General features: G+C 46.5%; 1 protein-coding gene across 1 annotated transcript in view; it reads left to right on the plus strand.

Moving 5' to 3' along the window:
* Positions 1–293: 293 nt before the first annotated feature.
* LOC112224767 (inactive ubiquitin carboxyl-terminal hydrolase 54) overlaps positions 294–15,002 on the plus strand; it is a 44,990-nt gene continuing 30,281 nt past the window's right edge. Inside the window, exons 1-3 of the mRNA XM_042306002.1 lie at positions 294–437; positions 11,053–11,522; positions 13,014–13,106. Of these exons, the coding sequence (XP_042161936.1) occupies positions 11,355–11,522; positions 13,014–13,106 (261 nt within the window). The 5' untranslated portion in view covers positions 294–437; positions 11,053–11,354. The remainder of the gene's footprint in view (positions 438–11,052; positions 11,523–13,013; positions 13,107–15,002) is intronic.

Genomic DNA, 15,002 nt, shown 5'->3' on the forward strand with positions numbered 1-15,002 from the left:
GCAGACATTATAGACACACCTGATGTTTCTAGTAAACTCTGTATTTTATCCAATAAACCTTTTCCCTGTACAGAAATCCTGGCTGAGGAACTCTGCTTATTTGCAATTTATCATTATCCCCTCAACACATTGGAATTCAGGTCTGCTCTGCTACAGTAGCTATTGCCATGACGTAATTGGTACATTATCACCAAGGCAGTTCCGCTCATTGACCGGTAGAGGGCTACAAGGAGCTATTCATTCCCACAGTCTGACGTCACTCACTGTAAGCGAGCTCGGGAAAACCGGCCAGATATCGCGAGAGCAGGGTGCCGCGGCCGCAGCACTGGATGGAAGGTTGGATTGAGCGCCTCTCCTCTTCTCCCTCTCCTCTCTCTCGTTCTTTTTTTTTTACCGGGACAGCACGAGACCTGAACGGGACACGAACGGGACCCGAGGTGAGCACGCACAGTTTAAACTCTATCTATGAGAGATTAAGGCAGGGACACGGGGTACTCATTCACCAGTAAAGAACGCACGCGGCAAAGTCAGTTCGAAAGGATGTGCGTGCTTCCGCGCGGCCAGATGTCATCTACTGTGCGTAGGTTTTGCTCTCTCTCTCTCTCTCTCTCTCTCTCTCTCTCTCTCTCTCTCTCTTCCTTCTCTCTATCTCTCTCCAGAGTTTATTATGCAGTGCTGCATGGTTCATATGGTTGAAATGGATGTAATCGATGTCCTTTACGCAGGTAGCTCAGAGGCACACACACACACACACACACACACACACACACACACACACACACACACACACACACACACACACACACACACACACGGGCAGCATCAGCATCTCCACGAGTGTAGCTTTGTGCATCATTACCATCATTTTTAGAACAGGTGGAGATTCTGAGGACCAGATTGACACTTTCAGAGTTGGTAGATATTGTATGAATACCTAATGCTTTTAACGGATGATTGGAACTTCCGTTAGGTTATTATATTTTATTACAGCTGGTTTGTGTTAGCCGTTAACGGCCCTGGTGACTTGTTGATAGAAAGCCAACCGCAGCCCCGGTATTGATTTACCGCTGCGGTTTGGTCTCTATGATAGATGATGTTGGCTGTTACTCTTCATACCAGCACCGAGGACACCCCTGCTGCGAGCACACACACACACACACACACACACACACACACACACACACACACACACACACACACACACACACACACACACACACATACACACACAGCTCTTTACAATGCATGTTCTGACACCTTGCTGCGGTCTGGACCAAGCATGGCTCTCTCTGGCATTCTCTCTCTCGCTCTCTCTTGCTCTCTCTCTCACGCTCCCACTCAGCAGAACAGAGTGGTAGCAGTTAGCAGACAGACAGTGGGTTGAAGAGAAATATGTGGTCAGGTAGAACTGATGGAATTCCACTTTGGTTTGGAGACTGTAGTTAAATCCTGATAGGCTGGTTTTGGCTTATTGTTGTGACTGTTGTTTATTGCTGGAGGAGAGGACAGGAGGATAGAGGAGAAGGGGAATGGGGAGAGGACAGGAGGATAGAGGAGAAGGGGAATGGGGAGAGGACAGGAGGATAGAGGAGAAGGGGAATGGGGAGAGGACAGGAGGATAGAGGAGAAGGGGAATGGGGAGAGGACAGGAGGATAGAGGAGAAGGGGAATGGGGAGAGGACAGGAGGATAGAGGAGAAGGGGAATGGGGAGAGGACAGGAGGAGAGGACAGGGGGAGAGGACAGGAGGATAGAGGAGAAGGGGAATGGGGAGAGGACAGGAGGAGAGAGGAGAAGGGGAATGGGGAGAGGACAGGAGGATAGAGGAGAAGGGGAATGGGGAGAGGACAGGAGGATAGAGGAGAAGGGGAATGGGGAGAGGACAGGAGGATAGAGGAGAAGGGGAATGGGGAGAGGACAGGAGGATAGAGGAGAAGGGGAATGGGGAGAGGACAGGAGGAGAGAGGAGAAGGGGAATGGGGAGAGGACAGGAGGATAGAGAAGAAGGGGAATGGGGAGAGGACAGGGGGATCGAGGAGAAGGGGAATGGGGAGAGGACAGGAGGATAGAGGAGAAGGGGAATGGGGAGAGGACAGGGTGAGAGGACAGGGGAGAGGACAGGAGGATAGAGGAGAAGGGGAATGGGGAGAGGACAGGAGGATAGAGGAGAAGGGGAATGGGGAGAGGACAGGAGGAGAGAGGAGAAGGGGAATGGGGAGAGGACAGGAGGATAGAGGAGAAGGGGAATGGGGAGAGGACAGGAGGATAGAGGAGAAGGGGAATGGGGAGAGGACAGGGGGATAGAGGAGAAGGGGAATGGGGAGAGGACAGGAGGATAGAGGAGAAGGGGAATGGGGAGAGGACAGGAGGATAGAGGAGAAGGGGAATGGGAGAGGACAGGAGGATAGAGGAGAAGGGGAATGGGGAGAGGACAGGGGGATAGAGGAGAAGGGGAATGGGGAGAGGACAGGGGGATAGAGGAGAAGGGGAATGGGGAGAGGACAGGAGGATAGAGGAGAAGGGGAATGGGGAGAGGACAGGAGGATAGAGGAGAAGGGGAATGGGGAGAGGACAGGAGTAGAGGACAGGAGTAGAGGACAGGAGGAGAGAGGAGAAGGGGAATGGGGAGAGGACAGGAGGAGAGAGGAGAAGGGGATTGGGGAGAGGACAGGAGGAGAGAGGAGAAGGGGAATGGGGAGAGGACAGGAGGAGAGAGGAGAAGGGGAATGGGGAGAGGACAGGAGGATAGAGGAGAAGGGGAATGGGGAGAGGACAGGAGGATAGAGGAGAAGGGGAATGGGGAGAGGACAGGAGGATAGAGGAGAAGGGGAATGGGGAGAGGACAGGAGGATAGAGGAGAAGGGGAATGGGGAGAGGACAGGAGGATAGAGGAGAAGGGGAATGGGGAGAGGACAGGAGGATAGAGGAGAAGGGGAATGGGGAGAGGACAGGAAGATAGAGGAGAAGGGGAATGGGGAGAGGACAGGAGGATAGAGGAGAAGGGGAACGGGGAGAGGACAGGGGGATAGAGGAGAAGGGGAATGGGGAGAGGACAGGAGGATAGAGGAGAAGGGGAATGGGGAGAGGACAGGAGGATAGAGGAGAAGGGGAATGGGGAGAGGACAGGAGGATAGAGGAGAAGGGGAATGGGGAGAGGACAGGGGGATAGAGGAGAAGGGGAATGGGGAGAGGACAGGGGGATAGAGGAGAAGGGGAATGGGGAGAGGACAGGGGGATAGAGGAGAAGGGGAATGGGGAGAGGACAGGAGGAGAGGTGTCTACTTTTCATTCACTCTCCTTCCTTCCTTCCTTCCTTCCTTCCTTCCTTCCTTCCTTCCTTCCTTCCTTCCTTCCTTCCTTCCTTCCTTCCTTCCTTCCTTCCTTCCTTCCTTCCTTCCTTCCTTCCTTCCTTCCTTCCTAGCCTCTCTCTCTCTCTCTCTCTCTCTCTCTCTGTCCCTCTTTATCCCTCCCTCCCTAATCTGTGAATAGTAGAACGTGCGAGGTTTAGTGTGCGTTTGAATTACATTATGTAAGATAATATATTAACATATTCTCATATTCTCAGCCTTTTTTATCATCCTCATAGAAGGTCTGTGTGCACGTGCACGTGCCTGATAATATGTGCGTGTGTGTTTTCATAAGGTAGAGTAAAGTGCATAGTGTATAAGCTGGGGGGAATGACCTTGAAGGGGGGTGGGTTTCAGTCTTAGATCACTCTTCTACTCCCTGTCACACGCATCCATATGTATATACACACGCGCGAGTCACGACACACATGCACGCACACACGCGCCCGCCTTGTTAGTGACTCCTGCGTCGGCTACTTTGACCAATAAGAGTTCAATGCATTTTCCCGGAGTCAATAGAACTACTACTTAATAGTGAGAGTTCATTGTGAAAGTACGGGATGTCCTGAGAGGCAGGCTTGACATTGGCCTAACTCTCTATTTGGGATTCCACTCTGAAGCTGTGTGTGTGTCTGGGTATGACTTCAAATAAAATTCTAGAATAGAATATAATGGAGTTTAAGGGGGGAATGTTCTTGTTCGATGAATGAAATGTTCTAAAAACGGAGTGTTCCGTATGTAATGTCTGAATAGAGCTTCGGGGGGGGTTGGTTCTAGAGAATTACTGAGAGAGAGAAAGAGAGAGAGAGAGAGGATCCTAGCCAGCAAACCTCTGAGAATTACTGAAGTAAGAGAGAGAGAGAGAGTGGGGAGAATGAACTCTGGGTTCTCCCCCGTTGTCAACCAGTGCTATTTGAGGCTATAACCCAGTTACAGCGCATGCGTGTGTGTGTCAGTGCGGAGAGACTTGAGATAGGGAGACTTATGGAAAGGGAGAGAGAGAGAGAGAGAGACAAAAAGATGGATGAAGGAACTGATGAGAAGGGAGAACAGAGGTCAGAACGAGAGAGAGAATAAAGTATTTCAGCAGAGCGGAGTTTAAGAAAGAGACCTAGGAGTCAGGCCATTTGGGAATCCAACTCTAGTTGTTTCCTTTTCTTGTTGGGCTCCAAAGAGCAAAATGCTAACATCTTGAAAATCAATCAATCAAGTAGATTCACCAAAAGCAAACACTGGCCTGTGGGCTAGACCAGGGATTCTCAAACTTCTTGGGGTGGGGGACTCCTTTTGTGATAGAAAATATCATCAGGAACCCCCTCATAAATCAGAACACAACTCAAGTGCAAACGAAATAGCCTACAAGGATTTTTACGATGACATCAGCAGTGCATGGCTGGACAAACCGTGGTCACGTTCCCCTGCTTAGACGTTGCGTGCGTAAACCAATGGTTGCATGCCACGTCATCGACTGTGTCATCGACTGACATATCGCTGTAACATATGATGTGGTTAGCTGATACTTAAAATATCCAGGTGTTGTAAGGTCTGGCAGGTATCAGCAATGCCTGGGCAGAGGAACGTGCCTCAAGTCTCGGGCCCGGAGAAAGAACATTTAAAAGACCCGCATCTTGGCATTTGGAGAGAAAATGTAGCAGTTTTCAAGCTAATTTCCTGCAATTCTATACATTTTTTTCTTGGGGCAGAGAGATTTCTTGTTGTTGCAACTTTAAAGATACACTATATATACAAAGGTATGCGAACCCCTCTTCAAATGAGTGGATTTGTATGAAATCAAGCACACAGCCATGCAATCTCCATAGACCAACATTGGGAGTAGAATGGCCCGTACTGAAGAGGTCAGTGACGTTCAACGTGGCACCGTCATAGGATGCTGCCTTTCCAACAAGTCCGTTTTTCACATTTCTGCCCTGCTAGAGCTGCCCTGGTCAATTGTAAGTGCTGTTATTGTAAAGTGGAACGTCTAGGAGAAACAAAGGCTCAGCCGCGAAGTGGTAGGCCACACAAGCTCACAGAATGGGACCGTTGAGTCCTGAAGCACATAGCGCGCAAAAATGGTCTGTCCTCTGTTCTAAACTGCCTCTGGAAGCATCGTCAGCACAGTAACTGTTTGTTGTGAGCTTTATGAAATGGGTTTCCATGGCCGAGCAGCCGCACACAAGCCTAAGATCACCATGTGCAATGTCAAGCGTCGGAGTGGTGTAAAGCTCGCTGCCATTGGACTCTGGAGCAGTGGAAATGCGTGATGAATCACGCTTCACCATCTGGCAGTCCGAAAGATGAATCTGTGTTTGGCGGATGCCAGGAGAACGCTACCTGCTTGTAAGGTTTGGTGGAGGAGGAATAATGCTCTGGGGCTGTTTTTCATGGTTCGGGCTAGGCCCCTTAGTTCCAGTGAACTCTACAGCATACAATGGCGTTCTAGACAATTCTGTGCTTCCAAATTTGTGGCAACAATTTGGGGACGGCCCTTTCCCTTTTCAGCATGACAATTGCACAAAGCGAGGTCCATACAGAAATGGTTGATCGAGATCGGAGTGGAAGAACTTGACTGGCCTGCACAGAGCCCTGACTTCAACCCCATCAAATACCTTTGGGATGAATTGTAACGCCGACTGCGAGCCAGGCGTAATCTCCCAACATCAGTGCCCGACCTCACTAATGCTCTTGTGGTTGAATGGAAGCAAGTCCCCGCAGTAATTTTCCAACACCCAGCAGAGTGGAGGCTGTTATAACAGAAAATGGGGGACCAACTCCATATTAATATCATTTTGGAATGAGATGTTTGAAGAGCAGGTGCCCACATACTTTTGGCCATATAGTATAATATCCTGCAAATCTGCACATTTTACCATAAGGTAGAGAGAACACCTTGCAGTTTTGAATCTTAAATTACAGTGCATTTATGTCAAATACATTTTGGGGAATAGTATTGAGTTTATAAATTGATAATTGATGTAGTACTGTGGATACCAATATCTCTGTAAGCCTCCCAGGCCCATGTTGCCCAGGGTTAAGAATTGTAGATGTAAGAATTGTAATTGTACTGTAGATATTGAATATAAATTGTATTGTATTGTATTAAACACTACAAACTTATTCCACTGATCCTTTGGCCAAAAGTCTTTTAATATGTTGTTATTAATATTATTAATATTCATATATATATATATTTTTTAAAATATGTATATATACACTACCGTTCAAAAGTTTGGGGTCACTTAGAAATGTCATTATGTTTGAAAGAAAATCACTTTTTGTCCATTAAAATAACATCAAATTGCTCAGAAATACAGTGTAGACATTGTTAATGTTGTAAATGACTATTGTAGCTGGAAACGGCAGATTTTTTATGGAATATCTACATAGGCGTACAGAGGCCTATTATCAGTAACCATCACTCCTGTGTTCCAATGGCACGTTGTGTTAGCTAATCCAAGTTTATCATTTTAAAAGGCTAATTGACCATTAGAAAATCCTTTTGCAATTATGTTAGCACAGCTGAAAACTGTTGTTCTGATTAAAGAAGCAATAAAACTGGCCTTCTTTAGACTAGTTGAGTATCTGGAGCATCAGCATATGTGGGTTTGATTACAGGCTCAAAATGGCCAGAAACAAAGAACTCTCTTCTGAAACTCATCAGTCTATTCTTGTTCTGAGAAATTAAAGCTATTCCATGCCAGAAATTGCCAAGAAACTGAAGATCTTGTACAACGCTGTGTACTATTCCCTTCATAGAACAGCTCAAACTGTCTCTAACCAGAATAGAAAGAGGAGTGGGAGGCCCCGGTGCACAACTGAGCAAGAGGACAAGTGCATTAGAGTGTCTAGTTTGAGAAACAGACACCTCACAAGTCCTCAACTGGCAGCTTCATTAAATAAAAGCCAGTCAGTTGTGTTGTGACAAGGTAGGGGTAGACAAAAGGAAAACCTCTTGGATTTCTCTCCCCTCCCTCTGTCCAGTGTCTATGTTCTTTTGCCCATCTTACTCTTTTCTTTTTATTGGCCAGTCTGAGATATGGCTTTTTCTTTGCAACTCTGCCTCGAAGGCCAGCATCCCGGAGTCGCCTCTACACTGTTGATGTTGAGACTGGTGTTTTGCGGGTACTATTTGCCAAGAGGTTTTCCTTTTGTCCACCCCTACCTTGTCACAACACAACTGATTGGCTCAAACGCATTAAGAAGGAATGAAATTACTCAAATGAACTTTTAACAGGGCATACCTGTTAATTGAATTGCATTCCAGGTGACTACCTTATGAAGCTGGTTGAGAGAATGCCAAGAATGTGCAAAGCTGTCATCAAGGCAAAGGGTGGCTACATTGAAGAATCTCAAATTTTGATTTGTTTAACACTGTTTTGGTCACTTCATGATTCCATATGTGTTATTTCATAGTTTGATGTCTTCACTATTATTCTACAATGTAGAAAATAGTAAAAGAAAGAAAAACCCTTGAATGAGTAGGTGTGTCCAAACTTTAGACTGGTACTGAATATATTTTGTAATATTTGGAGATCCGGCCACGGAACCTCTGCACTACCTCATAGACCCACCTGCATAGTGAAAAGGCGTACAATCAAGCATGCAAATTCTTTCTGGAACGTTCTCTCTTCCGGCGACAGGTAGCCTAGTGGTTAAGACTGTTTGGTCAGTAACCAAAAGGTTGCTAGTTTGAATCCCCGAGCTGGCAAGGAGGAAGAATCTGCTGTTCTGCCCTTGAGCAAGGCATTTAACTCTGAAACAACTACTCCTGGGTGCTGTAGACCTTGCTTAACACAGCTCCCCGCATTGCTGTGATTCAGAGAGTTTAGGGTTAAATGAAGTAGACACATTCTGGCTGAATGCATTCTTGTTGAGAGAAACTCAGAAAGTGAGATAATGGTCATGTTAGAAAATGTAAACAAATTTTTGTTTTTTAAAACAGTAAGACATTTTGACGTGGATCAGGCTGTGCGTTTTGTTTCCTGATATATTTATCACTTGACTATGCACCTTTTAAAGGCAGTGTTCCGCGTTCGCGCTAAACACTTCACATGTCGGCTCAATCAGAAATCATCTTTAAATGTCAAGGGAGCTGTAACAAGGATCTAGCGCTGATTGGATTGGATCCCGGCCTGGAAGCAGTGTGGGAGGAGAGCCAGAGAGAGAGAGAGAGAGAGAGAGAGAGAGAGAGAGAGAGAGAGAGAGGGAGGGCAGGAAAGGGGGATACAAATAGAGACAGGCTTTAAGACTTTACAATGCAATGCAACTCTCAGTAGCTAACTTGTGTTATTTGTTACTCTAGTGACCCGCCTGAGTGACCAGCGGTTGTTGTTGTTGTTGTTATCTTTGTTGTTGGGGGTGGTTGTGTGTGTGGGGTGCAGTCAGCTGTAAGGGAGGCCATTGTGTGTGTGGACAGTAGATTGTCTTTCATTGTGCTGGCCTGTGGTGTCACCAGCCTCTATCAACTACTACAGTGAGAAGGAGGGGGAAAAGAGGGAGAGGGGTAGAACTGTAACACATCAATGGTGTAGTGACCAATATGGGTCGTGTAGAGTAGGGCAGTGCGTGTTCATGGTGCTGGATCACAGGGTCTTAGAGTTTGATTGAATATTAGTAATACTCTGACTCACCCTGGATGCCAGGAACTCTCAGCCATCAATACACATCACCACCATCACCACCAGGTTCAGGCTCTGGCCGTGTGTGTGTGTGTTTGTGTGTGTGTGTGTGTGTGTGTGTGTGTGTGTGTGTGTGTGTGTGTGTGTGTGTGTGTGTGTGTGCGTGTGTGTGTGTGTGTGCACGTGTGTGTTGGACCAGTGCAGACTAGTGTGCTGCAGCACATGGTTCGGCTTTTCCCCCACGTGCCTGCAGCTTGGCCTATTTCCATGGTAACTAGCCGAGAAAATGAACACACACACACACACACACACACACACACACACACACACACACACACACACACACACACACACACACACACACACACACACACACACACACACACACACACACACACACACACACACACACACACACACACACACACACACACACACACACACACACACACACAAGAATCACATCAGTTCAGTACTGGATGTTGTTGTTCTTTTGAGTAAAATGTCAATGGGGACATGAACATCACACAAATCCAGTATAAATCTATCTCTAGTTTCTCTCTCTCTCTCTCTCTCTCTCTCTCTCTCCCTCCCTCTCTCTCTCCCTCCCTCTGCATGTGTGTGTGTTTTAGGCTGTCCAGTGCTGTGGGATCAGGACGTCGTGAGCAGGCTGTTGATTGGAGGGTTGTTTACAGCAGGCCGTGCTTCTCATGATCACCAGGGGAGAGGGGTTATGTAAGAGAGGATTTCTCTCTCCCCCCTCCCTCTGCTTCTCTGTACATTTCCCTGTTTTGACCCCCCCCGTGTTCCTCTCTCATTTTCACCCCAAATAATACAGTATAATTACAGTAGGAGAGAGTGATATGCTCCTTGCTCCAATCAACATAGACAAACATAGTTTTGGTGTTAATGTCCTGTAGATGATGTAGGGTTGTTAACTGTACACTAAGGCACAGCAGAGTGACTGTCCGGAGGGTACACACTGTATCTCTTTTAATGCCCGTGACTGTGTCCTGCTGTAGCCATCGCTATAGAGACAGCCCACGCCATCTTACACACACACACAGACACACAGACACACACACACACACACACACAGACACACACACACACACACACACCACCCGTACACCGCAGCATCGCTGTGCCCTCTGGACCGTCGCCAAGGGGTCGCTATGGCAGCACGGCAACGGGGGGGGGAGGGAGTGCACTGCGGCTCCACTACTGACCAGTCTGTTATGCAACACACACATGCAACACACACACACACATTTGTTTTACTATCCTTGTGGGGTACCAACAATTGATTTCCTTTCAAAATTCCTATTTTCCCTAATCCGTAACCCTAAACCTAACTCTCACCCTAACCCTTAACTTAACCCTATCCTTAACCTTAACCCCTAACCCTAACCCTAGTTGTAACCCTTAACCTAACTCTCACCCTAACCCTTAACCTTAACCCTATCCTTAACCTTAACCTCTAACCCTAACCCTATCCTTAACCCCTAACCCTAACCCTAGTTGTAACCCTAACCCTAAAATTAACCCCTAAGATGAAAATAGCCTTTTTTCCTTGTGGCGACCGGCAAAACGTCCCCACTTGTCCGAATCTTCCTTGTTTTACTATCCTTGTGAGGAATGCTGGTCACAAGGATAGTAAAACCAAAAACACACGCACACACAAAGTGGCAGCGACAATGCACAGACACCGACCGTGACAGTACACACGCAACCATTCAGGCATGTGCACTGACATTCACACACGGTGAGTAATATTGCTCCAAAATAAGGCTCAGATAAAACTGTCCTAATAATGACATAACAGACAGCTTATCACTACAGTAGTCTGACACAAATCTGTCTACAGTACAGTACAAGTACTATACTCAGTGTTCTTCTCTAACTTTCAGGACAATTTGCAAGCTACAATATTGTGAGTATTATGGTATACATTGGAGACTTCGGTGCTCTTTTGCGGAAGGTACAATGTGGCTACGATGGAGTAGGCCTGTACACTGTGAACGTGTGTTTTATTAGAGATCTAGCTAACCCCTGGGCTGATTGTGTTGTGTGGTTTGTGTCTTGCAGGCAGAGTGAGAGAGAAGAAGAGCCAGGGGACACTGAGGAATAGAAGACCCCGGACACAGAATATCAGCGGAACAGTTAAAGACCGCGGAAGTAAAGGACTGCGGACACCCGCCAGTCAAGACTGAAAGAGACCTGAAAGAGACCGCAGCTCTCTCTCTCCCCATCTTTTGATCTCTTCTCTTTATTTCTCTCTCAGTCCCGCTCCCTCTCTAATGGGAGTAACTTAGAACACGCTGTTCCATCTCACGCCCCCGCCCCCCTCCCTGTGTTTCTGTGGTGATGGAAGCGCCCAGCAGGAAGTGATGTCGTGGAAGAGGAACTACTTTGCGTCGGGCGGTGGCAGCGGGAGTCCCGGTGGAGGGCTACAGGGCCTGATCACGACTCCGCGGACTATGGCCTCCTTCGCCCCGAGTAAAGGCCTGAGCAATGAACCTGGACAGAACAGCTGCTTTTTAAACAGTGCCCTGCAGGTACACACACACACATACACATACACCCACACACACACACACACACACACACACACACACACACACACACACACACACACACACACACACACACACACACACACACACACACACACACACACACACACATACATACATACATACATACAGTACATACATACAGTACATGCATTCATACATACATATACTGAGTGGACAGAACATTCTCAATTTGTCGGGGCATGGACTGCAATGTGTTGAAAGTGTTCCACAAGGATGCTGGCCCATTTTGACTCCAATGCTCCCCACGGTTGTGTCAAGTTGGCTGGATGTCCTTTGGGTGGTGGACCATTCTTGATGCACACGGGAAACTGTTGAGCGTGAAAAACCCAGCAGCGTTGCAGTTTTGACACACTCAAATCGGTGCGTCTGGCACCTCCTAACATACCCTGTTCAAAAGCACTGAAATCTTTTGTCTTGCCCATTCACCCTCTGAACAAGACTTAAAAACCCTTCTTTAACCTGACTCCTCCACTTCATCTACACTTACTGACATCAATAAGGGATCATAGCTTTCACCTGGATTCACCTGGTCAGTGTATAAGTTTGGGGTCGCTTAGAAATGTGTTTGTTTTTGGAAGAAAAACACATTTTTTAGTTTTTTTGTTAAAATAACATAAAATTGATCAGAAATACAGTGTGGACATTGTTAATGTTGTAAATGACTATTGTAGCTGGAAACGGGCCTCTGTACGCCTACGTAGATAGATATTCCATTAAAAACCATCCGTTTCCAGCTACAATAGTCATTTACAACATTATCAATGTCCACACTGTATTTCTGATCAATTTGATGTTATTTTAATGGACAGAAAATGTGCTTTTCTTTCAAAAAACAAGGACATTTCTAAGTGACCCCAAACTTTTGAACGGTAGTGTAGCTGTGCTAGACTGTCATTCTCAGTGATATCTCACTCTCTGAGTCCCTGGGGAGCAATGATTCGGTGATGAGATGGTGAGAGAGAGAGAGAGAGATACAGGGACAGAAATAAAGAAAGAAAGGAAGAGAAAGATAGAGACAGAAAGAGAGAGAGAGAGAAATAGAGAGTGGGTGAGAGAGGGAGGGAGGAGAGAGAGGAGAGAGAGGGAAGGATGGAGGTAGAGTATGTCCTCTCTCTGTCCGCTGTAGTGATGTTTCACAGCTGGGAGCTGATTAATCATAAATAAACTAAGGAGGGATGGAGGAGGAGGGCATGCACTGTCACCCCCCCTTTTCACACACACTTTTTGAATACGGTTGAATGTCTTCATTTGAATACTTTTTACGATTCTTTTTTCGCTGCCACAATACCCGACTCGCATCCCACCAAATGTTTACCACCTGGGATTCGAACCGTCGACCCTTCGTTTGCCGGTCTGACCTCTAGGTTACATGCCTCCTCTTCAAAATGTAAACATATCCAATATGTACATTTTTTAAAATATATAACGCAGATTTTTTTCTCGCCTTAGGTTCTGTGGCATCTGGATATCTTCCGTAGAAGTTTCCGCCAGCTGACCACTCACAAGTGTATGGAAGACTCTTGCATCTTCTGTGCCCTCAAGGTAGGTTGCAGCTCTGCGAATTCTCTACGTACCTGGCAACGGGCGCATGCCCCGCCCACCTGAGGATCAGTCTTATACAGCCGTCCATATCCTGTGTTTGAGGGGCGCAAAATCCTCTTGTCAATCACTTCAATCTCGCTGCATCGATCGCTTTCATTTAACTCCCGCCTCTCTTTCCCACTCTTGCTTTTTGCCTGTCGTTTTCCCCCCCGTTAACGTTACAACCGCGGAAATGTTCGCAATGACCTGTCAGAAAAAAACGGGGACATTTTACAATCATTTTTAAATAATACCCGAATTCCCACCAAAATACCTGAAATCCATTCATTATTTGTCCGTGTCAAGAATTGTTTTCATGTGCTATAATTCATTCAATACCTGATTGAAATTGTTTAAAAAAACGTTTGAACATTTTGATGACCGTAGCTGATACTGTATGTAGCTCAGAACATGCGCTGATCAGCTGGCAAGTGTCTTAACTGACATTTTCAACTTCTCCCTGACCCAGTCTGTAATATCGACATGTTTCAAGCAGACCACCATCGTCCATGTGGCCAAAAAAGCCAAGTCTAAATGACTGTTGCCCCATAGCACTCACATCTGTAGCCATGAAATGCTTTGAAAGGCTGGTCATGGCTAGTCACATCAAGGCTGGTCATGGCTGGTCATATCAAGGCTGGTCACATCAACACCATCATCCCAGACACCCTGGACCCATTCCAATTCACATACCTACCCAACAGACCCACAGATGACGCGATCACTATTGTACTCCGCACTGCCCTTTCCCATCTAGACAAAAGGAACACCTACGTGAGAATGCTGTTCATCAACTACAGCTCAGCGTTCAACACCACAGTGCCCTCCAAGCTCATCACTAAGCCAAAGAACCAGGAATCAAACTAACTCTTCTGACTCATCACATACGCTGCTGCTACTGTTCATTATCTATCCTGTTGCCTAGTCACTTTATCCCTACCTACGTACAGTACCAGTCTAAAGTTTGGACACAGCTACTCATAGAAGGGGTTTTCTTTCTTTTTGCTATTTTCTACAATGTAGAATAATAGTGAAGACATCCAAACTATGAAATAACACATATGGAATCATGTAGTAACCAAAATGTATTTTATATTTGAGATTCTTCAAAGTAGCCACCCTTTGCCATGATGAAAGCTTTGCACACTCTTGGCATTCTCTCAATCAATCAATCAAATGTATTTATAAAGTCCTTTTTTACATCAGCCGATGTCACAAAGTGCTTATACAGAAACCCAGCCTAAAACCCCAGACAGCAAGTTATAAAGATGTAGAAGCACGGTGGCTAGGAAAAACTCCCTAGAAAGGCAGGAACCCAGGAAGCAACCTAGAGAGGAACCAGGCTCTGAGAGGTGGCCAGTCCTCTTCTGGCTATGCCGGGTGGAGATTATAACAGTACATGGCCATTAAGGCTAGATCATTCTTCAAGATGTTCAACCGTTTATAGATGACGAGCAGGGTCAAATAATAATAATCACAGTGTTTGTAGAGGGTTCAATAGGTCAGCACCTCAGGAAAAAATGTCAGTTGGCTTTTCATAGCCGATCATTCAGAGTTAGAGACAGCAGGTGCGGTAGAGAGAGAGAGTCGAAAACAGCAGGTCCGGGACAGGTAGCATGTCCGGTGAACAGGTCAGGGTTCTATAGCCGCAGGCAGAACAGTTGAAACTGGAGCAGCAGCACGACCAGGTGGCCTGGGGACAGCAAGGAGTCATCAGGCCAGGTAGTCCTGAGGCATGGTCCTTAGGCTCAGGTCCTCCCAAGAGAAGAGAGAAAGAGAGAGAGAGAGAGAGAGAGAGAGTGAGAGAGAGAGAGAGAGAGAGAATTAGAGGGAACATACTTAAATTCACACAAGACA

Source organism: Oncorhynchus tshawytscha, linkage group LG25 (genome assembly GCF_018296145.1).
Source record: "Oncorhynchus tshawytscha isolate Ot180627B linkage group LG25, Otsh_v2.0, whole genome shotgun sequence".
Lineage (NCBI taxonomy): Eukaryota > Metazoa > Chordata > Actinopteri > Salmoniformes > Salmonidae > Oncorhynchus > Oncorhynchus tshawytscha.